Raw genomic sequence first — 27,996 nt, 5'->3', positions numbered from 1 at the left:
TTGAAGCGCAATTGTCTAGTAGGAGGATGGTGTTTGAAAGGACCTTCAAAGTAACCCCAATGCCTGAATTTATATGTAATCACCGGCGGTCCACTGTAGACCTGAATGACTTCCCATGAGGAAAGCCTGATCGATATGCAATAGGTACCAAAAGATATTAGAGTTACCTCTAATAAAAGCAGAGGCGGATCCAGCCTAGGGCCCGGGGGCTCCGGCTCCTCCGGTCCCCGACTTCACTTTTAAGTAATATTGGTTCGGTAAGTGATAGCTTCCTAATTTTAGTGTAGGTTGACATTTTTGTAGTATGATTTCATTATTTCAAGATGGTTGAGTTGGTTAAGTGACAAGTTTCATTTGTCCCGTTTTTGTCAAATTAACGACAGCACAAAATACAATACAATATAGCTGGCTGCTGATAAGGATTACAGATTATTTTAAATTCATGTTGAAGCAGATCATGTTATGATATATATGCAGTGTGGTGTGGTGTGGTGTATCCCTTGCCTTTTATGTACCTGATATTGAGGAAATTAGATTTTTAAATAAAAACAAACTATGGACCTAATTTGAGGAATCTATAAGAATGGTAATACCCAAAGGTTAGAAAGTAACTTTTCTAGCCATAATTTCACATATTTGTTCGTCTACTCCCAGTAGATGTGAATAAACTTGGTATAAATATCACTAGTATTGGATAAATTTGTTATACATAAATTTAACATTTTAATATTTTTAAAATTTTATATGATTATAGTAATATTAATATTTTATTTTAAAATAATTTAAATTTATAAATTGTAAATAAATTATCAAACATACCTTTATAATTGCTTGATAATAGTGTTTGCAAGTTGTTGAAGTCATAATCTATATATTGTCCCAATTGACATTTTTGCAAGGGTCATTCATTTCCGTTCTTGTATAATATTTTTTCTATATAATCTTGCAATTTTAAAATATTTAACACTTTGTGGCGATGTTTTTTCAATCAAATTCTAGCTCTCCTCAAAATTCTTTTTCTCGTGCTTTCTAATTTTTTTGATAAATCCATGAATTTGAAATAAGCATGTATTTCTTTTTAAATTTTACTTGGTTTATACATTAGTTTGGATGTTTAAATATTGTGTTAATTATTACAATAAAAAATTAAATGTGTTATAAAAAAATCTTAGTTATATTGGTTTTAATGTTATTTATGAAAGTTAATTGAATGTAAGTTGAATAAATCCCTACATATTTTTTATTGTTATATAATTTGTTTTTGTTGGGATATTTTGTAAGTTATTTTATTATATCTATTAAATGTAAATATAATTTTTTTCAATTATATTGGTTTTAATGTTATTTATTAAAGTTAAATGAAAGGAATTTGGATGTATCCTTATATATTTGTTATAATTTTTTTTTCACTTATATTGGTTTTAATGCTATTTTTTTTAAAAAAAAAATTTGCGCACAATGCGCTTACATTAAGGTTTTAATACTATTTATTAAAGTTAAATAAAGAGAATTTGAATAGATCCTTACTTATTTTTTGCCGTTATATAAATTTTTTTGTTGGGATATTTTGTATAATTTTTTTTTTAATAATATTAATTTTAATACTATTTATTAAAGTTAAATAAATGAAAATCTGAATGAATCCCTTTCCTTCTCTTATGATATTTCTTAGTAGCAATGGGTGATTAGAGCATTTCCTATTTCTTTATGCTCGTTGGGACTCCATTTGGGCTTTTTTTCTTTCGGGACAGCTCTCACTGGAACACTCGCATCTTTGCGCCCTTTACTTCAAAGGGATGGTGTGTCCGATATTCTTTCACTGATTAGAAAAGGAACTTTGAATCAGTTGAGACCATTGTCATTCATCCCTACCTACTACTCTTTTTTATTTGAAAGGTGGCAACCGCCTGCCGGTCTCCCCACGTTATCAAGAGGGTGCGATCTTCGGCTATGATTTTGCGGCCGCATGGATGACCTGGTCCCTAAGTTGGGTGAGGTTCCAGCTTTCAAACGATCAATCAAGAGCTAGAGTTGGCGTAGCGGACGACAACAATGTCACTGCTGATCCTAGAGAAATGCTACTGAACTCCAAAACTCCTTAAAGGAAGTACTATAAACAGCTCCAATGCTCTACTTCTCTATAGAAAGTGGAGTCTTGGTGATTACTATCAGTCGAGCCTAAACCTTACATATATGTTTTTTTTGTTACCAGATACTTGATTTTTTTTTCTTTTGTTACAACACAAACACATAAAAGAAAGAAAAGGAAAAAAAAAATGATTAATGAATGAGAAGTCTGAGGAAGAGTGATCTCAGCTAGGTCTTCCTGAATGCTCCTAGCAATATCATCAAAGGAATTTTGATTACTCAAAGAGGAAAGTATGTGATATTTTATCAAATTTATGACACCACAGAATACAATATAATATAGTTGTTGATGATAAGGATTACAGAAAAGAAAGGAAAGGAAAAGAATAAAAAGGATTAAGGAATGAGAAGCCCGAGGAAGAGTGATCTCAGGTAGGTCTTTCTGAATGCTCCTAGCAATGTCATTTAAGGAATTTTGATTACTTAGAGATGAAAGTATGTGATATTTTGTCAAATTGATGACACCACAGAATACAATATAATAAAGTTGGTTGATGATAAGAATTATAGAAAAGAAAGAAAAGGAAAAGAACAAAAATGATTAAGGAATGAGAAGCCTGAGGAAGAGTGATCTCAGCTAGCTCTTCCTGAATGCTCCTAGCAATGTCATTTAAGGAATTTTAATTACCCAGAGAGGAAAGTACGTGATATTTTGTCAAATCGATGACACCACATAATACAATATAATATAGATGACTGATGATAAGGATTACAGAAAAGAAAAAGAACAAAAAGGATTAAGGAATGAGAAACCTGAGGAAGAGTGATCTCAGCTATCTTGAATGCTCCTAGCAATGTCATTTAAAGAATTTTAATTATTCAAAGAGGAAAGTACGTGATATTTTGTCAAATTGATGACACCACAAAATATAATATAATATAGATGGCTCATGATAAGGATTACAGAAAAGAAAGAAAAGGAAAAGAACAAAAAGGATTAAGGAATGAAAAGCCTGAGGAAGAGTGATCTCAGGTAGATCTTCCTGAATGCTCCTAGCAATGTCATTTAAGGAATTTTAATTACTCAGAGAGGAAAGTACGTGATATTTTGTCAAATTGATGACACCACGGAATACAATATAATATAACTGCCTGATGATAAGGATTACAGAAAAGAAAGAAAAGGAAAAGAACAAAAAGGATTAAGGAATGAGAAGCCTGAGGAAGAGTGATCTTAGGTAGGTCTTCCTGAATGCTCCGAGCAATGTCATTTAAGGAATTTTGATTACTCAGAGAGGAAAGTACGTGATATTTTGTCAAATTAATGATACCACATAATACAATATAATATAGGTGGCTGATGATAAGGATTACAGATTATTTTATATTCATGTTGAAGCATGTCTTTTATGTAGCTGAATATTGAGGAAATTAGATTTTTGAATGAAAACGAAATATGGACCTAATTTGAGGAATCTATAAGAACGGTAATACCCAAGTGTAGGAAGTACCCATTCTAGCCATAATTTCGATGTATTTGATCCGCTACTCTATAGATGTGAACAAACTTGGTATAAATATCATTGAAGGCATAGCTTCTAACGAAATTGAGAAGATTTTTAGCTAGGTGAGAGACGGGATAAGAGCTTGGAGCTCGGGATAAGTGGAATAACTTCCTTACAATCGCTTTCAACAATCAAAAATCGAATGTCAATCTATCTAGATAGAAATTGGGACGAGATAGAACTTGAGCCGGATATCTAGTAAGAAAGATACTAGATAATATCCCTCAAATTTCAACAGTAAATGACAAAATAAACCAAATTTACGGTAGGGATGATATTTCCAGCTCTTAAATCTATTTCTATTCTTTTACAAAATAAAATCCAATTAATAAATTCTGATTAAATGATGCTTAAGATCACATCATTTCATTTTGGTCAAAAATCACCACTCCAACATCAACGTCATGTCAATCCCTCAAATTTAGCAATCTATCTATAATTTGTCTTTTGTAAAGAATGGTTGAATTTCACAGTTCACTCTGGTGATTCTTAATCCTCCTTACTACTTGCAATATTTACCAGGTACTCATTCAAATGCTGGCCAAAAATCCTGGTAGAAAACGACTCATTTACATGTCGGCGTGCCTCTTTTCCCATAGTTTTCGCCATCTGGGTATCTTGAATGAGTTTAGCCATTGCCAGAGAGAAATCTTTAGGAGTGGATTCACAAAGAAATCCTGTAACTCCATCCTTTACTGTTTCCACAGGACCCCCACTGTTGCATGCAATTACGGGCTTATGAGCTGCCATTGCCTCCAGCGGAACAATCCCGAAATGTTCATCCTACATTTAATTCTATAATTTATCAACCTTAATTTGATAATCGATGTCATGAGCTAATAATGATATTGCACCTTTGGTGTATAAATGACGCAGAGACATTCGGAAAGAAGAGCATTTCTTTCAGCTGTTGAGCAAGAGGTTATGAATTTAACCCGATCAATCACCCCTTCTCTTGCTGCTAAGCTTTTCAGCTCCTCCAAGTATTCAACATTCTCTCTCAGCCGTTTATCATATCCACCTGAATCATGAAACATGTTGTGAATGAAGAAGCAAGAACAGCCAATTGAGCCAAATAAAGGAGTAGTTAAGGACCTTACCTGCAATAGTCAAAGTGGTATCAGCTATATTGGAATTTTGAAGAGAATGCTCATCGAGGGTGCGTAGCATAGCGAAGGCTGAAACTGCTAATTCGATGTTCTTTTTCTTTTCAAACCGATTTATGGACAGAAAATTCAATCTACACCACATAAACACAAAAGAACAAAGAGAAATAAACATAACATTTCAAAACCATGCGGATTCATGAGATTTGCAAATATGTATGTTGGTTACTTATAAGAATGTGGTTCCTCAAATTGGTCCACATTTACAGCAGGGTATAGAACAGCTGGTTGAATTCCTCGTGAATGGAGCTGGGTGAATGTCTTGGCAAAGGTAGATGCAGTAAATTTGCTATTAACAAGGATCATATCTGCCATTCCTGCAGGCTCCAAAAGCAATTTGGTAACAGTCAGAAACATGGCTCGTTACAACCTGATAATAGGAAAGCGTACCAGTTGTAATTTCTTCCGCGAAGTCAATGGGTTTCCTATATAACCTCCGAAGAGCGGTAGTGTGTTGAGCTAGTAATAGGTCAGGGAAATGACAGTAAAATACAACCTGGATACACAGACCATTTGTGAAATTCCATTCCATGTCGTCAAGAGCCTAAAAGCCACAGATCAACTAGGAAATGTATTCTACCTTTGTTGATTTTTTAAGTTTCAACAGGGGGATGACAATAGACACCTGATCTGCCAATATGACATCAAATGATGGATACAGGAACAGCATGCATAGAGCAACAAAAATACACCGCAGATATGCGCATAGTGCATGTAGACGATAAAATATGTGCCGAGGTAGAAAGGAACCATATACACTCACAGGGAAGATACCTGCAAAGGAAATTTAAGTTAATGGTACACTTAATCTCAGGTTGGTACAGCATGTAAATTATTATAAGAACATCATGTAGAGTTATGGTTCAAGGTCTACATAAGCACAATCGTCACCTCAATTATCACTTCCCTGAAATGTATAAGGGAAAGAAGCTTCTTCTTTTTCTTTAAATAATTTCCACTATTTTTCAATGGAACAGTTCTTTCTTTTACGAGGAATTACCACATAATCCTAAACTCAGCTTTAAGCAGGGTGAACTCGTATAGTTAGTCTTCTGCAACATGCAACTGCAAAGATATGATGAAATACACAAATCATATAACTGATATCTCATTGATCAATAAAATGCCACTTTTCTCTTCCTCAATCTTTGCAATATGAAATCATGTTTGACGATCCTTCCCTGTTTTCACAAGTACATATTGGTTGAGCCCGTAACATTAATTTCTCTAAAATCACAGAATTTTTCAGTAAATTATATTTTCTAAAATTCAAACTGACCAACTTAAAGACCAAGACAAATTAGAATATATTTTTCTAATCCATGAATACAAAACCTCAAACAACATAACTGATATTATGACATAATGACAACAAATAAATTAGGCTTAATCTATGTTGCACGGAAACTCTTATACACTAGAGTTTCCGCGTTTCATGTCCGTTTCCGTTCCGTTTCTTTTCTGTTTCCAATACCGTCTCCTAGCTATATTCTTTTAGAAATAAAGTTTCCCGGTGTCAGTTTCCGTGCAACATAGGGCTTAATACATACCTTGCCCCTTCAACTTGGCCCCAAACGCCTACTGTCCCCTAAACTTTGAAAACGACATATCAAGTACATAAAGTTGTAAAAATTTGACCTATTAACTATCTAAACTTGTAAAATTCGTTATTTCTTAATCCTTGCCACTGTAATTTACACATGGCATAGCTGGAATTGAAACACATTCGCCTTGGTTTCGTCAAACGATAAAAAGCATGGATGACACAATGCATTGACCATTTACTTTTTTATCTTTATATGAAAATAACTGACCTCATCATTAGTTTTTTAATTTTCAATTTTTTTATTTTGGTGATATTAGATGTCTCTGATGTGCCTGATTATGTTTTCCATTCACTCTCTCTGTCAAGTAGGAAAGGAGGTTAATCTTGTTATTTTAAGCAAGTTCAGGGGTCATTCTGTCGTTTTTAAAGTTTAGGGGGTCAACTGGTGTTTGGGGCCAAGTTGAAAGGGCTGCGTATGTATTGAGCCAACGAATTACAAGTCACTTACCAGAAATAGTTTCTTCAAAGCATCGATTTTTATCATGGTGAGATGTAAAAATATGAACACTATGGCCATGGGAAGCAAGCTCAACAGCCGCATCAACAATTAGTCTTTCGGCTCCACCTAGAGAACATTATAAAACACACTAAAAAAATATAACTGAAAATGATAAGCACAATAGAAGAGGAACATTTATCACATAAGTGACACTGCACAGCATACAATATGGAAAAGAGGAGAAAAACAGCCATTACTTCTAATAGCATAAAGCGTATATTTCATATGAAACAACATGGTTAAAAAAAAGAGATATGAAATCCTCTTTTGTGCCTTGTCCAGAATAGATAAATCCTCTATATTCAAACTTCCCAGTTTCCAGAACAGAACCAAATTTTGCAGTGAAAGCCTGCAAGTTGCAACCATATACAGACTTTCCCTTTCTCCTAGAGTAGAAGCTAGAAATTTGTTGTTCTAAGACGAATGAAGATTCATTATTTTCTTTCTAAATTAGGATCTCATCTCATCCAACAACAAACGTTTGAACGCTTGTAGATAGATAGTCAATAAGAGAAACCAAAATCTATTATCTTAACTTCTTAAGTAATCTCACAGCCTTAATCGAAGTGATAATTTCACTTTTTAAGTTCTATACATGCTAATGATTATTCATATCAACCTTCATAAGAAAAAGGAGACAGAGCTTAAGATAAAGTTACCTATGCCAAGATCTGGATGAATTATTGCGATATTCAACTTTGAGCTCCTTTTTCTCTCCATATTTTTCTTGCTTCTATGAGAATTGCAACACAACCACACCCTTTTCAGATATAAACAGACAGAAAATTAGCAGTGAATTTCGATACACAATTGTGGTTTAGCAAGAACAATCAAGAAAGGGAAAAAAATGAGAGAGAGAGAGAGAGGAGCAAGAAAAAACCTCACTGATAATGGGTGTAGAAAGACACCAAGAGAAAATTGAGGAAGTCAGAAAGGTGGTTCTGTAGTCTAGGGATGGCAACGGGTAGGGTACCCGCGGGTAGTGCCAATGCCAAACCCTTACCCGTTTATTTTTTAATTACTCGTACTCTTCCCATTATCCTAACGGGTATATGTTTTGCATCCCATACCCGTCAGGGACGGATCCAAGATTTTAAACTAGTGGGGGCAAACTAAATATAGAGTGTAAAAATAATAAATATAACTCTATAGATCTTTGGACTTTTTGGACTTTGACTTTTCCATTCTTGATTAGAAATAAATTATACCTCTATAATAAAACTGTAAAATAATAAAATGACAATCAAATCATTAAAAATAAAAGCACATCAAATTTTTCCTACAAGAGACTTCCGTTTAAGCTGTGAGAGATCATACATTAATTGAAGAAGTACAATCCTATATCAAATAGCTCTCAGTTTTGCTACAAAATAGACCATAGTCACCATACTTAGTTTAAAACAACAATAAGAAGAACAACAGAGCATTTAGGCAAAGAATTCAGCCAAATAAAACATAAAATTACAGATAAAGAAAAACTACATAGAGAACATATTATCTATTGCAGATTACATATAAATAAAAAGTACAAAGTAATTAATCAGAGCAGCCATAAGCACAGTTGCTCAGCCAAATAAAACATAAAATTGAATACTACAATAACAAAGATTGATAACACAATAATCCTGAGTTAATATCTCTACAACTTCAGGTTATTTGATAATGTTTATTGCAATTAAACTCTTAAAAATTGAAACCAATTTGCTATTAACTATTCAGAAGAAAAAGGAATTACAATTAGCAATTCACATTCAGTAACGAAAATTGAATCAAATGACTCACAATTATAACTTCAGGAGAGTATTGCACATTCCCTATTTCCACAAACTAATTTCATATTCCCTCTAAAAATCAAACTAACAATTGCTTCAAGTTTTGTTAAATTACTAAATGTTAAATTGCTTCAGACTAAGAACACAGGTTCCACAAAACTACAGAACAACATAATTACAAATTTGTTTGAAGCAAATAAGCCACTTCACTTGAATAAGTAAATAACATAAAAAGAAGCATAACAATTAAGAACAGAACAACAAAATAACAAATTGGTAGGAAGAAAAGCAGTTAAGAAAATAACAACACTAAGAACAACAAATTTGTTTGAAGCAAAGCCATTAAGAACAAAATTACAAATTCGTTTCAGCCTTACTTTTGCTCCTCCTGGTTCGAGATCTGTAAATAAGTCGTTTTTGAAGTTCAAGTTGAAAGAGGAAGATGGACGGATGGACGACGGCAAAGACTGAGAGAGAAGTGCATACTAGGAGTTTGGGTTGGTGAATTCGAAATTGATGGAGAGATCGAGAGGTTAGGGATTTAGCAGATTAGGAGTTCTTTTGCCGGTTGTGTTATTGACAAGAATGAGGGAGGCAGAGATCGGTCAGAGGGTTTTTATTTTTTTGGTAATTAATTTATTAGTTGCTATGCTTTGACAAAACATATTTGCGTATTTTCAAAAACACACCGTGAGTCTGTTTATTAGATTTTTTACAGTTTATGAATTCAGAAATAACTAAATTACTCTTTACTATTTATCAGTCAAAAGCAATTCACACCTCCGTCTCTTTCTCTCACAACTCGCGCTCACAAAAAAAAACGGAAAAAATGATTGAGTCTCTAACCCATAATCGAATCACTCATGCTTACTCTTCCTGTTTGAATTGAAGGTAGAAATCGACTCAAATCTCTCTCGCTTACTCTTCGTGTTAGAATTGAAGGTGGAAATCCTCTTGCCCTCAATTGTGAGTTTAATTTGCTTCGGTGATGACGAAAGATGTTTCAGCTAATGCAAATTTACTAATAGAATCTTCATAAGAGTCTAACGGTAGAGACTAAATAGCTCATTGAGAAAAATCTTAGGGACTAAACAGTTCATCGATAAAAAGGTTAGGGACCTTACCATGTGTTTTTGAAAATACAGGGATTAAACAGTGTGTTTTGTCAGAATATAGATTTAATAAATTAATTACTTTTTTTTTTTGCTAATTATTTTAGGCAAAACGACTTCGTTCCACTTACATGAAACGCCGTCGTTCTGAATAAAAGAAATATCAAGAAAAATCTAACTTATTGATCTCCTTCCTTGAACTCAGCCTTCTTCTTGGAACAGAAGCTCCCCCATTTGTTTCTCACTTGGCGAAGCTTCATCTTCTACCCCGCTTCTCCTTGTCCTTCACTAGGTATGTGTCTTCATGGTTTTCTTCTTGCTGCTGGTTTCCAATTTTATTAAGTGGCATGTTTATACGGAAGCCCTAATACTCTCCTCTCTCTTCCTTTCTCCAGGCTACTATTTTCTTAGCTCCCTGTTTAAGGTCAGTTTTATTCTTCTGATTCATTATCTTTCTTTCTGATTCTGTATTTGGGTTAAAAGAGTTGCTTTTATTAATTAATTTGATGCTTGATTTCTCCTAATCCTAAATCTGTAAACCTAATCTAACCTAATTCAAGATATATTATTTAATGTAGGGGTAATATACTATCCCTATCCAACATACCAAACATATAATAGAAATTCCCAACTATTTTATTTTTATTCCCTATGCCAATCAATTATCCTTATGTTGATTTGTCAGTCTCATAATATGCCATTGGATTGTGTTATTGTGTCTATGTGGTTAAGTAAGCTGCTGCCCACACGTTTGAGCTTGATCATTTGCACATCATCCTCTCCCAACTCAGGTTTTAATTCTTTTTATGATGTTTTATATGTTTTTGGTTTGTTCTATATTCTGATAGATTATTAGAAATTAATTGATTCATGGTGCTTTTTGTTTTAACATGATTATCAGTTCAATTACATGTGATCTGCTTCAAAAATGGAAATTCAGTTATATTTATTGATTTTGTATTTTCTTTAGTTACTATAGTATAGCTGCTTGGTTTTTTAGTTCAATATATTAGCATAGTTTTCAGATTGTTATTAAATAAAAATAAGTTTCGAGCTTTGACAACAAAAAGATTCCAATAATGTTGCTCAAAGCCAAAACCGATGAAACTAAAACAAAATTTTGGCTCAATCAATTTGGTTCTTTGAATACCTCAGTTTGCTTTGATCTGAAAGTTTAGATGATTTTGTTTTTCTTTTTTTGTTTATTCATTGAACCAAATCAACTGCTGCTCACCCCTAGAATTAGATGGTGAATTTTTTGTATCTTGTATGGAATTAGCTAGGTTTTCCGAGTTCTATTTTCTTAGATCTTGAAATGTGTTGATGCATTCTTAATTTTCTGTTTGTTCTAGTTATTCATCCTTGTACTGACATGTTCAATGAGTTCTATATATTCATATATTGGTATGTTAATGATTTAGTCTTTTTATGAGAAAGCAACACTAGTTATAATAGAAGACATGACCATTATACTATTTAATCAGCATACTGTTTCGATGCTTGTTGAAACTCTGTTAAGAGGAACAAATTTATGAAGTGTTTATGCCTTATCTAGGAATCAATTGCATCTCAGTGATTTCAATTTGAAATGACAGTTGTGGATTGGAAACAAATTTAGGATTTAAGTATGAATATGAAAGAGAATTTGGCCTATTAGAGAAGATCTTGTTTGGGATTGCTCCGACTTCATGTTGATGTTATTAAAACTTGTATGCCCAAGATAATCTCCTTTTGCATAAACACATCCTTTCCTTTTCCTTATAAAAAAGTGGGTTGCTACATTCTTTTTGCATTTAATTGCTGACACATGTTTCTTTCTTTTTGTTTAGATTTTTGAAATATGTCAGGCCAAAGTCAACGCTTGAATGTGGTTCCAACTGTTACAATGCTTGCTGTTGTTAAAGCTCGTCTTGTTGGTGCTACAAGAGGTCATGCTCTTCTCAAGAAGAAGAGTGATGCTTTGACTGTGCAGTTCCGTCAAATCCTCAAGAAGATTGTTTCGACAAAAGAATCAATGGGAGAGATTATGAAAACCTCATCATTTGCCCTAACTGAAGCTAAGTATGTTGCTGGTGATAACATCAAGCACGTTGTCCTTGAGAATGTCCAAAATGCCTCACTCAAAGTTCGATCCCGACAAGAGAATGTTGCTGGTGTGAAGCTTCCTAAGTTCGAGTATTTCACTGAAAGTGATACCAGGAATGACCTGACTGGATTGGCTAGAGGTGGCCAACAAGTTCAGGCCTGTCGTGCTGCTTATGTGAAATCAATTGAGCTTCTTGTTGAGCTTGCTTCACTCCAGACATCATTTTTAACACTTGATGAGGCGATAAAGACAACAAATCGCAGGGTTAACGCACTAGAGAATGTTGTGAAGCCCAAATTGGAAAATACAATAAGTTACATCAAGGGAGAGTTGGATGAGCTTGAAAGGGAAGATTTCTTCAGGCTAAAGAAAATCCAAGGGTATAAGAAAAGGGAAATTGAGAGACAACTTGCTTCTGCAAAGCAATTTGCCGAGGAACAGTTTGCAGAGAAAGTCTCTTTGCAGAAAGGAGTTTCATTAAAATCAGCACACAACATGCTGTCTGCAGCCATGGAGAAGGACGAGGATATAATTTTCTGATCTAAAACTTAGTTTATGTTCTTCCTTAGGATGTGCGGCTTCGGCTTGGTGCTCGGTATATGCTGAGGGATCTGCAGTTGTTTTTAGATGTTGAATAAAAGGCAAAATCTATGGCTCTATTTATTGTTTATATTATTTCATCACTGTATTGGTTTGAAAAAGTTCGTGGAGTCATTGGTTAGTTGCCTCAGCTTATCTGTTTTGCAAAGCTGGATTTGAGCAGATAAAGAAGCTATTTAATTTCAGTATCAAGTATTAGCATCTGCTTATGAGGACGCCATAAATTATATTTGGGTTATTTTCAATCTTTTAGTGAGAATATCCAGAATTCAAAGATTATTATTCTTTTATTTTCAGTGTGAAGACAATTTCAATTGTTTCCTTTCCAAAAAGTTTGAATTTTTTTAACATGAGAAATAGTTCTTCCGTTTCCACTTTACAACTTCAATTTCTTTGAGAGCACGTGTTGGAGTGGATACAACTGTCAATTTAAACAGTCTAGATATGTAGTAGGTTGAGTAAATAGATTAAATATGTAAATAGACCTCCCATTTGATCCAGTTCAACATCCATTTAAACCTGCCTTTGTTCTTATCTTTTTCCCTCCCCTTTCTCCTTATTGTTCTCCCTACAGGACCTTATAGCAATTCATTTTGCTTTGTTCAAACAGAGAAAATCGATCTTCTTTTTAGATTCTGTAATGGCTTTCAGTGTTTCTTCTTCTGCAACTGAGATTTATGCTTCCAATTATTCAAGTAAGTTGTTCATTATTTATTAAATTATTTTTCTTTCGTTTGTTCGTATGATTTTGAAAAATATGCTTTGCTTTTGTTTTTGATGATTTTTCTGGTAATAAATTTGAGTTTTTATTTTCAGTTCCGCAATTCAGTCCGTTTCGGCTCTGGATCGGCCGGCAGCGGTGAATCTATTCAACATCGCCATGAAGCCTGTGACTGGAATGCGCCCCTGGTAAGTTTTATATGCTCCAGACCCGTACTTTTAACCACAAAATTGATTTTACAGTTGAATAAGGTGTTAAAATTTGCCTTGGAATTTGCAGCGGAAGTAGGGGTAGAAGATTTGAGCAGTTGGCCAAGGCTCCTCTCCTACACAAAACTATATATATATATATATATGAGTGATCACTCAACTACACAAAACTATATAAGAAGCGAAGCTGCAGAATCTTAAGTAAAATTAGGACCATCATTCTGCCATGATCTTCTTTGCAGAATCTTAAGTAAAATCTGGAATTTGCAGTGAAAGTAGAGGTAGAAGATTTGAGAAGTTGGCCAAGGCTCCTCTCCTTTGGAGATTATGGATAAGGCACTTGAGAAGTTCCGCAACGAAATTGCTATTTCATTCAGGTAACTAGTATTATTGTTTTTGGCCTGTGAATTTGTTTAAGCAGTAAATTTCTGATTTGTTAGGGGTAGTTGTTGAAATTGAAACGTATAGAATAAGCATTCATCATGGTGGATTATTTCTCACACAAATCCTTCTTCCAGATCCAAAGGGAAGCAACTCAAAAGTTTTGTCCTCTGTACTGAATATTTGAGTCTAAAAATCTTTCAGGCTTGAAACTCAATGGATCCTCCCAAGCTTCTGGGTCTCTTCCTATTGCCCATGCGTTTACAAAAATTTGTGTATCTTTAGGTGTGATATATCCCTTGAAATTTGTATGTTTACAAAAATTCGTGTATCTTTAGGTATGATATATCCCTTGAAATTTGTATCTTCTAATGCATTTCGCGGCACTAACAGTGGGACTACAGGATGTAACCTCATTGATTCTTTGATCACTGCCTGCAAATATGGGAGTTGATCTATGTCACTCTCCTCGACCTTCCTTTTTAGCCCAACAATTCTATTCAGCTCTTCTTTAACCCTTCTCATTGATTCTGGATTGCGGAATAGTTCTGTCATCACCCATTCAATAGTCGCACTTGTAGTTTCTGTTCCTCCAAAAAACATTTCTTGGTGCAAATATAGAGTCGATGAAAATTTGTAAAATCTTAGACTCTGAAACTCAGTAGCAAATATTTAACAGGAGTTCTTATTTGTTTACCACTATGATTATAAGCATATTATGGGTTGAAATTGGTTCCTGTCCTTGTCTTCCATCGTCACCTGATTCATTATATTCCAAGAATGTGTCTAATAAGTCTTTACTATCTTTGTGTTTCTTTAATTTACGATCTTCAATTCTTTCCTTCACAAACTTCTCAATAATACTCAGAGTTCGTCCCAGATGTTTGCTAAAGTTCTTCTTAATCCTCTGGGGATCCATTCTTTTCAAAAACGGAAAGAAATCAGCAAAATTCGGCTTGCCACCAAGCTCCATCACCTTGTCCATGGCATGGAAGAAATCATTTCCTTCTTCCGATTTGGAGTTGACAAGATCCTTGGAAAGTACAAGGTTTCCCACGAGGTTAAATGTCATGATAAATACATATTTGGATATCTCTAGTTCTCCTGATTCTCCTCGTTGTTCAGCTGCTCCTGAATCCTTGGCAAGGATGGAGCAATTGCAACTACAGTATCAGGAGTCTCTCAGAGACGCTCGTGCCAACATCGCCACCATGCAAGCCGACAATGCTCGCTGTAATGCCCGCTTCGAGAGCTCCATGACCCACTACGCCAACGAGCCTCATTGGCACTTGCCAGATTGAGGGAGTATCTCCTATCTTTTCTTCTTTTTACTATGTTTTGCGCACTTTTGCGGATTATTGCTTCAACTTAATGAGGGGAAAAGCAAAGATAGGAAATGAAGTTTATATGTGTCCATTTATTTTTTTCATTTTCGCATAGTTAGTTTTTCTTTTTGTGATTTTTACTTCCAGTTTTAGTGTCTTTGCAACACACCCCCGACCAAAAGCAATAGCTGTCCTAGGGTATAATTGATCCCCAAAACAAACTTTAAAACCAAGTCTTGAATGGTATTAACATTTGATAGGGTAAACTTTCATTTAACAATGCTAAAATGCTAAAATTGAACTGTCTGGGTCATAGAGTAAAATCTTAAATAGCACTGTCTGAATTAGTACTCATCTTTAGACCTTTACCAATGGTTGAGGTATTTGAACTTGTTAGCACATAAATACCCATTGAAAGCTATTTTAAGATTTGAGCACACCAAACAGCTCAATTGTTCTTTTTGATGTGGGATCCGCACTCGTCTGTAACTATAGGGCTTGCATCAAATACTGATCAAAATCATACACACCGAACAAGGAATTTGATATGAGTTAAGCCTTCCTTTATTCACCACCACACGAACTATTAATCTACCCGAAATCAACTTCCGTTGTTCACCATATTTGAGCCTTGCCCTTCCTTTCTTTCACCACAATATAAGCCGACACTATCACTTTCAACCCAAAACTCTCAGAATCTACGAGTTTCTAAACTAACCCCCATTCAAGGCACCATGAGTCTAGAAAATAAAACGAGCACCAAAGAAAAAATGAATACATACTTGGCTCGTGTATATCATCCCTAGGGAATACATTCTTCATATTCCTCAATAATAAAAAAATAAAATAAATAAATAAAACGGTTTACTCAAGTACCTAACAGTCACTCAAATTGAGAAACTCTGCATGATTCTTAAACCACATTACCATCACATTCACACCCATACCTTAACCTTACAATACAACCCGAATTAAGTCCTTTTCATCAAATTTCAGTAAGGTAGCATAGTGGTGGAGGAAATCGAGAGAAAAACACCTTACCCGAAGCACTTGAGCGAATTCCATGCAAGGTGTTTTAACAGCTTCATTAAACAGCGACTATTGGAAAAATGTCTAACATATGATCAAATTATGAATTCAAAAATGTCTAGCTATTTAAGATGTTTGTCATAATTCAGACGGTTCAAACTTAGGATCTTCTACTTTGTTACTTGAAATAAAACTTTGTCTCTTTATCGATCTATTCAAGCACTTGGTCTTCTAGTTTTGTTTTCGGATTCAATTTGGTTGAGTACAAACAAAAGCTTAAAGTTTGGGGATGTTGTTGCCGTCTACTTTTATTGCATTTCTTAGTCGTATTTTCATCCATTTTTGTGTAATTTCCTAGTATTTTAGTGTCAATTTTATTAGATTTCTCTTTAAGTTGTAATTTCATTCGTTATCACACACTTTCACTTAATTGCATAAGTTTTCAGCATATTTCTCACACTTTTACACACCTCACAAAGTTATTGAATAATGAACTATAGGACAAAATGAGGACATAATTCAATGGATTTGACACAATTTTGGCCACTTGCATAGATCTCGGCGAGACCTTGTTAAAAGAAAGAAGAACCACCAAGTTCTAGGGGTAGGTCTCAATGAGACCTCCAAAATTCGCAAGAAAACTATGTCTTTAGCACATCGAGACCTACAAAATTTTGCACTTGCAAGTAGACGGCTCCTCATCTCAAGGCACACGCATATCCTTCCTCAGTTGAACTTCTCAAAGCCATTTGATGCACAAATCAGTGTTTTGGAGGTTACCAATCATCAGTTTCAGAATTGCATCTAAATTGGAGCAATCCTTGGCCTATAAATAGACATGAGGTGTAGGAGGAAAATTCAATCCGTTGTAGCCAAGATTTTGGGCATTTTTCTATTGTTTACTTCTAGTTTTTTTTTTTTTTTTTTTTTTTTTTTTTATATATTCTAAGTACTATTTCTAGCTTTGAAGTTCATTTCCTCTTTGTTTTGTAGTTAAGATTATAGTTTGAAGTAAAAGTTTTCATTTCCTATTTTCATTTTTCACTTTCTATGACTTTCACTCAGTTTCAGTTAATTTCAGTTGAGTTCAATCCAATGATCATGAACTAATTGTCCCAACTAAGGATGAGGAGAATCTTTCTAATGTCTTGAGTTAAGTTCGAAGTTTTATTAAGTAAACGCTCAAAAGAATGTGTCAAAAGAACTAAGAACGTAAGCTTTAATCTACATTTCATTTAGTTGCTTTTTACTCACCATAGTAACAAGTGATTAACGGAAAACTACATTCTTAGACCGATAGCAAATCGATGTGGCTTCTAGCATTCTATTGCTAGGATTTCTCATTGAGCTTAAGCTTTCTTGTCATGTTTATGTAACTATTGGCCCGGTTTGGTAAATAGGAGTGAAGAATTAGAAGAAGGTGAACCAGGGTCTTGGGATCGAGTTCCATGCGGAGAAATTATCATCTTTAGTCATTTTTTTTCCATCTTGTTTTATTTTAATAAACTTCATTTAACTCAGGCTGAGGAAGTGAACCTGAACCCTTAGTGTTTTTATCAAATAATTTCAACAACAATCGTTTTAGTTTCGATCACAACCCAATCCTTTTAAATCATTCGTCTAGACTTCAGAAATCTGTTTGGATAACTAATGCTTGTTACGAAATCTCCATTAGATTGATCTTTGTACTAAGGTATACTGTATTACTTGATACAATAGGGTGCACTTGCTCTAGAAGCACACATACGTTTTATGTGCATCACCGGCCGACACAAAGTGATCCCTTTGTGTAGTTATGAGCTGTCCAAGCTTCAGTAACTTGAAGCATCATGATTCTTGAATAGCATTTCAGCCACCTTGGTTGTCTGAATAACTAGAGTATTAGTCCATCCCAATCTTAATCAAAGTATATCTCCATACTTGAATCTGAGTTTATATAATCTGATGTGGATTGCTTCTTAGATCGAATATGTTCCCGACGAGCGGCCAGGCTGGTGGCCCTGGCTGTTGTTGCTTGCTTGACTGTCTCCTTTTCTGAACTAGAAACATTGTGATCAAAAAGAGAAAAGTAAACGAAGCAAACGAACCATTAATGTCGGAATCCATTTCCTCTATTTTTTCTCTTAGAAGAATTGAACCGTGATGATAGCTATTACTTTTCTATCAATATATGGAACAAAATCGTATAAGGTTGCATATTAAAATAGAATACATATTCTATTTATATATATTAAATGAATTGAAGTTGCTTAAACTTCCAGACAATGAAATTTTAATATTATTTTTGTTGATTATGACAAAATAAAAAATTACTTTTATATTGATAAAATTAAGTTAAGAATTGACTTTGAGGGAAGCATTTGTATTCCCACCAATTAGAAAGTCTCATTTACGAATTGATATATGACTTTTTTATAATAAAACCTAGCATAATTTTTTGGGAGAAATTTTACTATACCACGTTATTCGTGCGCGAAAATAATAATTTGATGCTATCTTTTATGTTTTAAGGTGGGTTTATAATTGGGTCAAATACATGAATATTATAATTAAATACAAAATTACAATCAAGTCATATCACAAAAATTAATTCTTAATATGTTATTATTGTTTATATATTATGATTTCACACCATAATTTAAAAATTCTAGCCTCCAATTCATAAATCATAAACCCTAGAAAATATATTCTAGACTTCTAATTTATAAATTCTAATACTTAAAATATATTAAAAATACTGATTTTACTAGTTTGACATAATCCAAAACTATAACTTGATATAGTTGTAAATAATTTTTAGAATGTGAATTTTTGTATAATTTTTCCCTTTATAATTTGATATAAATAATTGAAATGTTACTTGATATCAAATTATTGGTTTGATGCACAAATGACAGTGTATATAGTAAATTCTCTCAATACACAGTTGTACCCATTTAAATTACTGCTCTAGTTACACAATGTCTTTTTTTTTTTTTTCTTTTTTTTTTTTTTTTTTTTTGTGATAGAATTATATATAACATATTACCATCTTTAAGCAAATTATATGTCTATGGTCCTATTTTGCTAGTATTAAATTAGGGGACATATTTAGCTTTTGAATTTAAGATCTCGAATGATTTGGTACATTTATAATTGCAAGTAGGACTCTTAATATTAGTAAAATAATGCTAATTATTGTTTATAATTTACCCATATCTATACTATATATATATATATAATAGTGGAAGTAGAGAAAAATGAAGAGAGGTGTTTTAATGGCTTTTTTAATGAGTTGTCAACGTAGTAAAAAATCAAAATTAAAAAGATTTAATTAATTAATAATAACATAATGAAAATTGAAAAGTCATTTATATTTATTTATAATTTATCTATACTATATATAATAGCGGAAACAGAGAGAAATGAGAAGAAGTGTTTTAGATGTCTTTTTGATGAGCTGTCAACGTAGTAAAAAATCAAAATTAAAAAGATTTAATTAATTAAAAATAACTTATTTATATTTATAATATATTAAACAATTACTAACCTATTAATTAAAATAATAAAAGAAAATAAGAGTTATAGGAAGATGAAAAAACACAAAGCAAAGAAAATCCAAAAGTCACAAATAAACTTCTATATAAAGCATGATAGATAGTATTCTACTATTATATTCATTGGCCATGATAGATAGTATTATATTTCTGAAGGTAATTATTCGATTTTTTTTTCATATGTTGTAGTTATTTTTGTTCTCAATTGTGTTGTTATTTTATTTTTATTAAACAATAGTTGTTATATTTCTGAAGGTAACTATTCGATTTTTTTCATATGTTGTAGTTATTTTTATTCTCAATTATGTTGTTGTTTTATTTTTATTAAACAATGGTTGTTATAGTTTCATCTTTCAGATCCATTTCTGGCGTTACCTAGGTTCTATACCTCTCGCTACCTTATCCATGTTTTTTTTTTCTTTTTTTTTTCAAACCGATATCTCCAATTGAAGAAATAGAAGATGCATGAACAACTAAAATCGGGAAACACAAAGGTGTCAAAAATTACAAGATTGTTTCTTTCAATATATTCCTTAATTCCTTAATTTGAGACTCATATAATAATACATTAATGCCTCTCAAAGCACAATGCATCACAATTACTTGACATGTACATTATTAACAAACTGAATTGTTGTTAGCCGAGATTTAGGGCTCACTGCAAAACACCCAAAAGAAAAAATTACAAAATTAGAAAGAAAAAACTTTGAACACCAAGAAGATAAGGATTAACATCACTTTCAGGCTTAGGGCTCACTGCAGAACACCCAAAGAAACGTTGAACACTAAGAAGATAACTTAAAATGCTCTTTTAAGCAGACATAAGCTGCTAATCAAATAATTAGCTTCCTACATCTATTTGCTAGAGCTCTGGTACCTTCAGAACTACTAACCATTTGAGACTTTCCCTGAAGCCTGTAGTTATCAATACATAGCATTAGAAGTCAAAAAGAGCATAATGGAGAGGATAATGCTCAACCTTTCAACAAACAAACATCTATGATATACAAAGATTTGATTATATCATACAAAAGAAAGATATAATGACCAATACGAACAAATATAGCAATTACAAAAGGCATAGCTTATTAATTTGCAACAACCTTATTCAACAACAGAAATGAGCAAATATATATAAAAAGCAAAGATGCAATAGCAGAAAAGATAAAGTACCTATTGAGTAAATTTGGAAGCCTGAGTTTCATTAGGCTAGGAATTTAACCAGCAAGAGCTTCCACCAAAGCTAATATCCCAAGCTTGAAATTGGGACGAAATTGATAGTAATTTCTTCCAATCTGAGTTTTGTTCCCATGATTCATACAGTCTCGTAAGCCTAGCTACATATCAAGACAAAAGGATTAAAATTATGAACTCAAATTTCATCATCCCAAATTATCTGCAAAAGGAATCAATTTTAAACATAACAACATTTTTATACAAAGAGAAAGTAGAGTTAAAGGTAAAATAAACCATAAGACCAGTGAGAGCATTGAGAGAAGATGGCCGATTAAGAATAGAAGCTCTTGATTTCGGTCGTCCCTCAACCAAAATCTGAAATTCCCAATCTTAATGAGCCCCATTTTATGTGTGTTCTTCAGTTCACATAGAACATTTTTCAGAATAATTCAATGCATATAAAAGATAAAGAAATGAAAAGATTGATTCACCTGGTTCTGTACATCATCAAATTGGGCATAGTTTAAAAGAGCATAAAAAGGGTTTTTGAGTAGAAAGAAACCCTTGAGTTTATTGACTGCCGAAATCCAATCAATTTCTTCAATCTCAGAATCATCATCACCAATAGAGTTGAAATCTCTTGTAGTAGGAGTCAATTTAGGAGAAGCTTTCTTCACTTATCTCTTTTGCCTTGAACTGCTGGAACATAAAACCTCTAAATTACATTAACATGAAATATCCAAAACCTAACCAGAAAAAGAAATAAAAATCTCAATCAAATGGTAGAGTTACCCCAAATTCTGTTGCTGCATTTTGCACTAAACGGGAAGGAATTGTACACTGGCTCGCTTACCATGGTTACAACTGAAAGTAGGAAACCCATGACTCAGAAACCGAGAGAGAGTGAACCAGGTGAATCAAATGGGCAGAAACGATAACGGCAGTGGAGGGTTTTGGATATTTAATTTCGAGAAATTGAAATAGTTTAGGAAATTGGACATTTGAGAGAAGGCACGGACAATTTTGGATTTGAGAGAGAAGCAGTTGACAGGATCGTGGGACTAAAAATTATTAAATTTTGAAAATGAATTCAATTCGTGAATACTGAAAATAGACAAGAAAATGACAACTCAACATTCAAAGAATAAGAGAATGACACCTGACCTATTAGAGTTACTGATTTATATATATACTAGTTTTAGATCCGTGCAATGCACGGATTTTTTTTTATTTCTTTACTAACATATCTATTTGTAAAAATTATTAATTGAAAAAATATAAATATTATCAGATATTTATATTAAAATAATATAATTAAATATAATAAATAATTTTAACCGCTTTTTTCCAATTTCAAAAGGTAATCTCTGTACCACACTTCAAGAAATTCGTATATAACTAAAAGTTATATGTTTTATTAGTGTCAATAAAGAAAAAATAAAATACGAAATACGAAATACGAAAATCCATAGCACCTATTATAAGCTTGCTACCTCTAAACAATAACTTGTAAAATAATATTGCTTTTTCTTAAATATTTGTTTTTTAAATACATGAAAACAATAACAATATTAATATTAATATTGTACTTTAATATTTTTTTGCTTTCTCAATCTCTTTTCTGAGAAAAAAAAAACTAAAAAGTTTCCTCAACCTCAAATTTACATTTATTGTTTTACTTCTATAGATTTCAAAAGCATAGACACACGTAAAAACAAAATGCAAATATACCTTTAAAATAAAAAAGGTAAAATTTTAGGCTCAAACCAGGAGCAATGTTAGGCCTAATTGATCGTATCCATAGATGAACTTTTACCTGAACCCTAAATTACCTCAGATTACAAATATTAAGGGCAAGACAATTTACCATTACCTAGAAAATAGGTGTATATATTTATGCTTAAACTCAAAAAACGGTGAGTCAAAATATTAAATATTTACAACAACATACTTAAACAAAATGACTTGTAAAAAACAACTCATATTTGGTGTCATTTTTTGGTCAAAAATTTGTTGGAATTTATACATATTTAGACAAATTGGAATAATATTTCAGTAAATTTAAAAATAAAATAAAAAGATAGAATTGTAGAAAATTATGCAGCATCTTCAATAACTTAGATGCATTCTAAAATAGTAGCCTTGTTTGATGTAGCTCCATTAATACTTCATGAATTATCTTGTTTTTTATCAGATACTTTGAAAATAATACCCAAAACAAATACATACTTTCTATTCACAGCCGTTATATATTATCATAAAATCTTGTGTTTCAATCCTGAATTTATTTCCAATTACATAAGTAATTACTTACAATCCCTTAGTAAGATTTTATTATTCCTCTTTGCTAAGTTGTGGTTTTGTACTACTTATAAGCCTCTGCACAAATTTAATTAATCAAAATCTTCTACATTAAATCTAAAAAAAAGATAGAGCTGCGGAATAAATTAAACACGTGAAGAGTGAAAAGATCAATACATTGACCAACCACTTTGTGATACTGCAAAGTTTCCGCAGCAAGTCTAGCCATTGCTACCACCGAGATACTGAGAACAAACTTGTTATAAACTATAAAAAAAATGTGCATAAATTTGATCTCCCTCGGTAAACTTTTCTATAATAGTATTTGCAAGATGAATTTAAAGGTTTTTATTTTTATGAGTACCTATCTCGAAGTTGCCGTAATAGAATTTCTGAACATTTTCCAAATCATATATATGGACTATATCCGAAATTTCTGTTTTTTCAGGGTCTAACACTCCTGTTACGTTTTTTTGAATTTTGAGTTGTTAACTACTGGAAAAAAAAAAAAGCATTGTTACTCAAAGAACAAAATAGTAAGGAACACCCACTACATTAGAACACACAAAAACATGAAATAAAATCAAACATGGACCCAAAGTAAAATCTCATTACTGTGATCCAACCTACTGCATCATGTAACTATATAGCATGTATAATGAATTTGGGCTAATTTACAAAAAAAATCTCACTTCAAAAATCATAATGGTAATTTTTGAATTTATATACTCAATTATGAAAACATACCAAGATAGCAATTACATATAGTCAGATGAGCTTGATAACAGAAGCTGTAAAACGCTAACCAAACAATATGAGGAACTCAAATAGAATAGTGAAATGGAAATAAAACCAGCAAGTGAGATGTATCCTTAAATGATGTTTAGAAAGAGACAGATCAGGAAGTCCTCGCATATTATTTTTTTGTGATATTGTAAATCCTTTCCTTCTAACATTGTATAGCAAGTGATCAGTTCTACACAAAAAAGAAAGATCAAAATATAAAATGGAGTAAGAGAAACATGCTTAAAAGGCCTTTAGTTTAAAATTATGTTTCTAAAGAAAATTATGGCTTATATAAATAAAATAGAATTTAGCAGTCAAACAAACTCTATCAGTTAGCAACTCTAATTTAGCAGCAAAGAAAAAGTAATATATTCAATTTTAAATTCTTTATCTCCCTTCACTTATTAGCAACTCTAATAGAAAAAAGTCAATAGAATCGAAACATTATTTCCCTTCACTTAGCAACTCTAATACAAAAGAACAATAGAATTGAAACATTACATCAATTAGTAGAATATGCGAGCATACATTAGGATTCACTAAACCGGATAACAATCTCAAATCTGGCGAGTTTAAAGAAATAAGCTAGAAAATGAAAGACCAGGAAAAAGGAAAACCCAATATGGTTGAATTGGGTAAAATCATACATTAATTGGAACTCATACCTCTTTAATATCCGTTTGACAATTTCACATCTCGCAACTCAATTACCTAAATGCCATAAATACACCAACAGCCTAAAGGTCACAAAAAATGCCCAATCAGTTTAGACATCCCTTGAATGCGAGAGCTGAACCTGCAGAATAAAATGAACAACCTAGAACAAAATGAACCCAATCAATTTCAAACACTATCTGTGTTCCAACATATCAATCAATACATGTAGTACATCCAAATCTGAAAGGGCATATTATTCATTGTGGTAATTTATATTAAAACAATATTCAGTATGCAGCATTCAAAATGTATTTTGACTCTTCCGATTCCCATGATATTTACCAAAAACATTTATATTTTAAAAGAAAATTTGGTTCTCTTTTCTCAATTCCCATGATATTTACCAAAATCTATGAATCCTTTTGTTTTAACTTTTTGTATATCTATAATAGAAAGATATGTAGCTTCAATGTAATTTTCTCTGCTCCATGTAGGTCTTCAGAATTCAGAGTTCATAAAAATTCGGAAATTATCTAACATCCAACAAATGCTGCAAAAATCAACTTATTTCTTTTCTTTCTTCTAGACAAAGACTTAAAAAATTCAGCATTTTGTGGATTTCCTCGTCAAAGTGATCTTCAAAGAAAACCGAAAATAGAGATATGCAACCATAAAAAGAAAAAGGAAAAGTGTAATATACCTTCAGAGTCAAAGGGTAATTGTTGAAACAACAGTTAGCTTACTTATGAGTGCTAAAGATCTCTTGTTTGAGATGTTGGGATATACAGTCAAGCTAAAAGTAGCTACATATGAACTCATAAGCTAGATATATTATAGACTAAATATGTTGTAATTAGCAGGCCTAAATACAAATCAATCTTTAACCTGTCTGGTTTATTATCTATTCATGGTACATCAAAAGAAATTTGTAAATGAGCAATTAGAAATACCTACAATAAACATTAATAAGGAACAGAAGCTACCTCAAACAATCTTAGAATATGCATTTTGAAATTTGATCAAACGAAGGAAAACAATGGCACCAAATCTGATCAAACCGAAGCTAGCTAATTGAACTTATAGCACCAAATCTGCAGCAAAGAAAGCCTAATTAATGGAAGAAAAAGGCATTAGTAAGTTAGTTATATATGCCATAGCACTCTCAATTAAAAGAAAGGTACGAACAATGGCTGAGGAGAAATTATAATGATAAAGAAACCAATTCCTCAAACTGCTGGCATTTGGAAAGGAACAAACTAACACAGGGTATCTATACTCATATCATCCATATCCAAATCATTCCCAAGCCCAACAACAACAATGAAATAATTCATCTTTCATTTTGAAATTTAAATATGAAGGTTACCAAATCAAAGTAAAAAAAAAAAAACATCTGAAACTAATTATTCTTATTGATAAAAAAAAATATTTTTAACATACTAAAACAAAACCTTTACCATACAGTCAACTAATGTTCAAGCTCGGCAAAAGTTTGAATTACCAAAATTCGATGCAATTAGCCAGTCTCCATACTCTGATAATCGTATCAATTGAAGAATAGGCCTGCAAGATGAAGCTGTTCTACGGCTGGAAAATAAAACAGTGATAATAAATGAAACTGCAAACAATCTGTTGTTACACTCAAACCTACAATAAAACAAACCTTGCTCAAACCATGGGTGGTGAAGATTTTGATCTACATCTGTGCATTAACACAATTTGAATAAGGTACATATTGTGATCCCAAACTGTATTTGGGAATCAGAAAAGTGATGGGCAGAGGGAGGAACTTCACATTTCTATCTGATCGTTGAAGTTTGAATCCCTAATTGAACCCGTCATAGCTTATAAGAATAAAGCGATACCAGTTCAGAAATCAGAAAGAGCAAACTGATCCCAGGGGTACGTGCGTTTTGATGGAGCGAGAATGAGAACGTGGGTAGAAGAATAGTGGATCCGTGTGTTGAAAAGTTAGATACAGTCAAACCTCTAATAAAACCTCTATTTTATTATAAAAAAACTCGGTTCCAATTTGGGCCAGTTATAAATAGGAATAACCTCCCAAACGTTATTTGTTATATACTTTTCAAGTCCCACCTTTAGAAATTATGTCTCTATATAGTAATAATTATGTCCCGTGGGCTGGGGCTGTCGGCGCAGTGCCTTGCGCGGGATCCTCTCCTCCGGGTTGTGAGGGGCAGGCAGGGGCTACGACGGGGAGGCAGGCTGCCTCGGGTCTGGATGTTTCTAATAATTCGGGAAGGGTGGGTGTTGTAGGAGTAGCTCATGGGAAGACGGTCTCCCCCAGACCTAGGGTTCAGATGAGCGAGATTGGTAAAAACTCTTGGAAGGACACGGTCATGGGGGTGGCTGAGGAAGAGCCGGTTTTAGAGGAAGTTTTAATGGTGGGAGATTCTGATGATATGTTCTCGGATTCTGATGAGGAAGATAATGGCCAGGAGGATCCTCTCTGTCCGGTCATTAGACTTTCCGCTGCAGAGAAGCGTGAGCTTAGAGAGAAGTGGAAGGTGTCTTTGATTGTTACTGTCCTGGGTAAGCGAATTAGTTTTAACTATTTTGCCCAAAGAATACAAGCGCAGTGGGCAAGGAAAGGTAAAGTCAGTATTACTGACCTGGAAAATGACTACTATGTCATTAAATTTACTAGGGTTGAGGATTATAATTCGGTTATCAAGGGAGGCCCATATATCATTTCCAATCATGTTTTGGCCTTAAGGCCTTGGGTTCCTAATTTTAATCCTCACGACTGTTCGGTTAACAGGATCTTGACTTGGGTAAGATTCCCGGGCCTTCCCATTGAGTACTACAGTGAAAACTTTCTGAGTAAAATAGGAGGTTTGGTTGGTAAGGTCCACCATGTGGACAAGACTACAATTGGGGCCATTAGGGGTAAGTTTGCTAGGGTATGTATAGATGTTGATCTGGCTAAACCTTTACTTTCTAAGTTCTGTGTTCAGGATAAAGTGTTCTTTATTGAGTATGAAGGTTTACATAACATCTGTTATGATTGTGGCATGTATGGTCATTCTCAGGAGGGTTGCCCTAAAAGGGAGAGGGTTGTTATAGAGAGGGTTGAGAGTAGTGTGCGGATTACTGGAGGGAACCAGGGGTATGAAGGGAACTTTGGTCCCTGGATGGTGGCAAAGAGGCCCGCTAGACGTAGGAATCAACCTGCAGTGGTTCACAATCGTCCTCCTGATATCAACACAAATTCTAAGTCCCTTTCTCCTAAAGCTACTGTTATTCCAAATGTCAAGGAGAAGCCTGTCCTCAAAGCTAGAAAGGAGGCTGGGGTTTCTTCAGTAGCCTTGCCTGGGTCCAGATTTGGGGCCTTGATGATTGAGGAAGTTCAAGAGTCAG

At 33.3% G+C, this 27,996-nt stretch overlaps 2 protein-coding genes, 1 long non-coding RNA gene and 1 pseudogene across 27 annotated transcripts; 1 reads left to right on the top strand and 3 right to left on the bottom strand.

The window, feature by feature from the left end:
- Positions 1-3,895: 3,895 nt before the first annotated feature.
- On the bottom strand, positions 3,896-9,312 carry LOC136208472 (uncharacterized). 3 transcript variants are annotated; one of them, XM_065999381.1, is made up of 9 exons: positions 9,074-9,312; positions 7,584-7,684; positions 6,874-6,990; positions 5,400-5,593; positions 5,210-5,315; positions 4,989-5,136; positions 4,754-4,893; positions 4,508-4,674; positions 3,896-4,436 (listed from the first exon to the last, which is right to left on the bottom strand). In XM_065999381.1, the coding sequence occupies exons 2-9, from the start codon at positions 7,642-7,644 to the stop codon at positions 4,143-4,145; spliced, it is 1,227 nt and encodes a 408-aa protein (XP_065855453.1). In that variant the 5' UTR covers positions 7,645-7,684; positions 9,074-9,312; the 3' UTR covers positions 3,896-4,142. The 3 variants fall into 3 exon arrangements, with proteins under 3 accessions (XP_065855453.1, XP_065855455.1, XP_065855454.1); XM_065999383.1 differs by lacking the exon at positions 9,074-9,312 and adding an exon at positions 5,820-5,884 and having other exon boundaries at positions 7,584-7,606; XM_065999382.1 differs by lacking the exon at positions 6,874-6,990.
- Positions 9,313-10,007: 695 nt separating this feature from the next.
- On the top strand, positions 10,008-17,104 carry LOC136208473 (V-type proton ATPase subunit D-like). Of its 8 annotated transcripts, none has more exons than XR_010677171.1 (7): positions 10,008-10,100; positions 10,204-10,232; positions 11,638-12,535; positions 13,105-13,189; positions 13,311-13,403; positions 13,495-13,801; positions 16,715-17,104. XR_010677171.1 is itself a non-coding variant. In XM_065999384.1 (3 exons), exon 3 carries the CDS (start codon positions 11,649-11,651, stop codon positions 12,432-12,434), a length of 786 nt encoding a protein of 261 aa, XP_065855456.1. In that variant the 5' UTR covers positions 10,008-10,100; positions 10,204-10,232; positions 11,638-11,648; the 3' UTR covers positions 12,435-12,784. The 8 variants fall into 8 exon arrangements, 2 of the variants coding, with proteins under 2 accessions (XP_065855456.1, XP_065855457.1); XR_010677170.1 differs by having other exon boundaries at positions 14,686-17,104; XR_010677169.1 differs by having other exon boundaries at positions 14,674-17,104.
- Positions 13,905-15,088, bottom strand: LOC136208174 (iridoid oxidase-like; annotated as a pseudogene).
- A 3,032-nt stretch (positions 17,105-20,136) lies between the features above and the next one.
- LOC136208754 (uncharacterized) lies at positions 20,137-26,570 on the bottom strand. 16 transcript variants are annotated; one of them, XR_010677265.1, is made up of 6 exons: positions 26,279-26,570; positions 26,117-26,202; positions 25,599-25,706; positions 20,869-24,775; positions 20,573-20,610; positions 20,137-20,353 (listed from the first exon to the last, which is right to left on the bottom strand). It is a non-coding gene; the product is annotated as an uncharacterized lncRNA (long non-coding RNA). The 16 variants fall into 16 exon arrangements; XR_010677268.1 differs by having other exon boundaries at positions 20,137-21,570; positions 21,664-21,735; positions 23,350-24,775; XR_010677269.1 differs by having other exon boundaries at positions 20,137-21,567; positions 21,664-21,735; positions 23,350-24,775.
- Between the last annotated feature and the right edge of the window lie 1,426 nt (positions 26,571-27,996).

Source organism: Euphorbia lathyris, chromosome 10 (genome assembly GCF_963576675.1).
Source record: "Euphorbia lathyris chromosome 10, ddEupLath1.1, whole genome shotgun sequence".
Taxonomy (NCBI): domain Eukaryota; kingdom Viridiplantae; phylum Streptophyta; class Magnoliopsida; order Malpighiales; family Euphorbiaceae; genus Euphorbia; species Euphorbia lathyris.
This window is presented reverse-complemented; position numbering and strand designations above follow the sequence as displayed.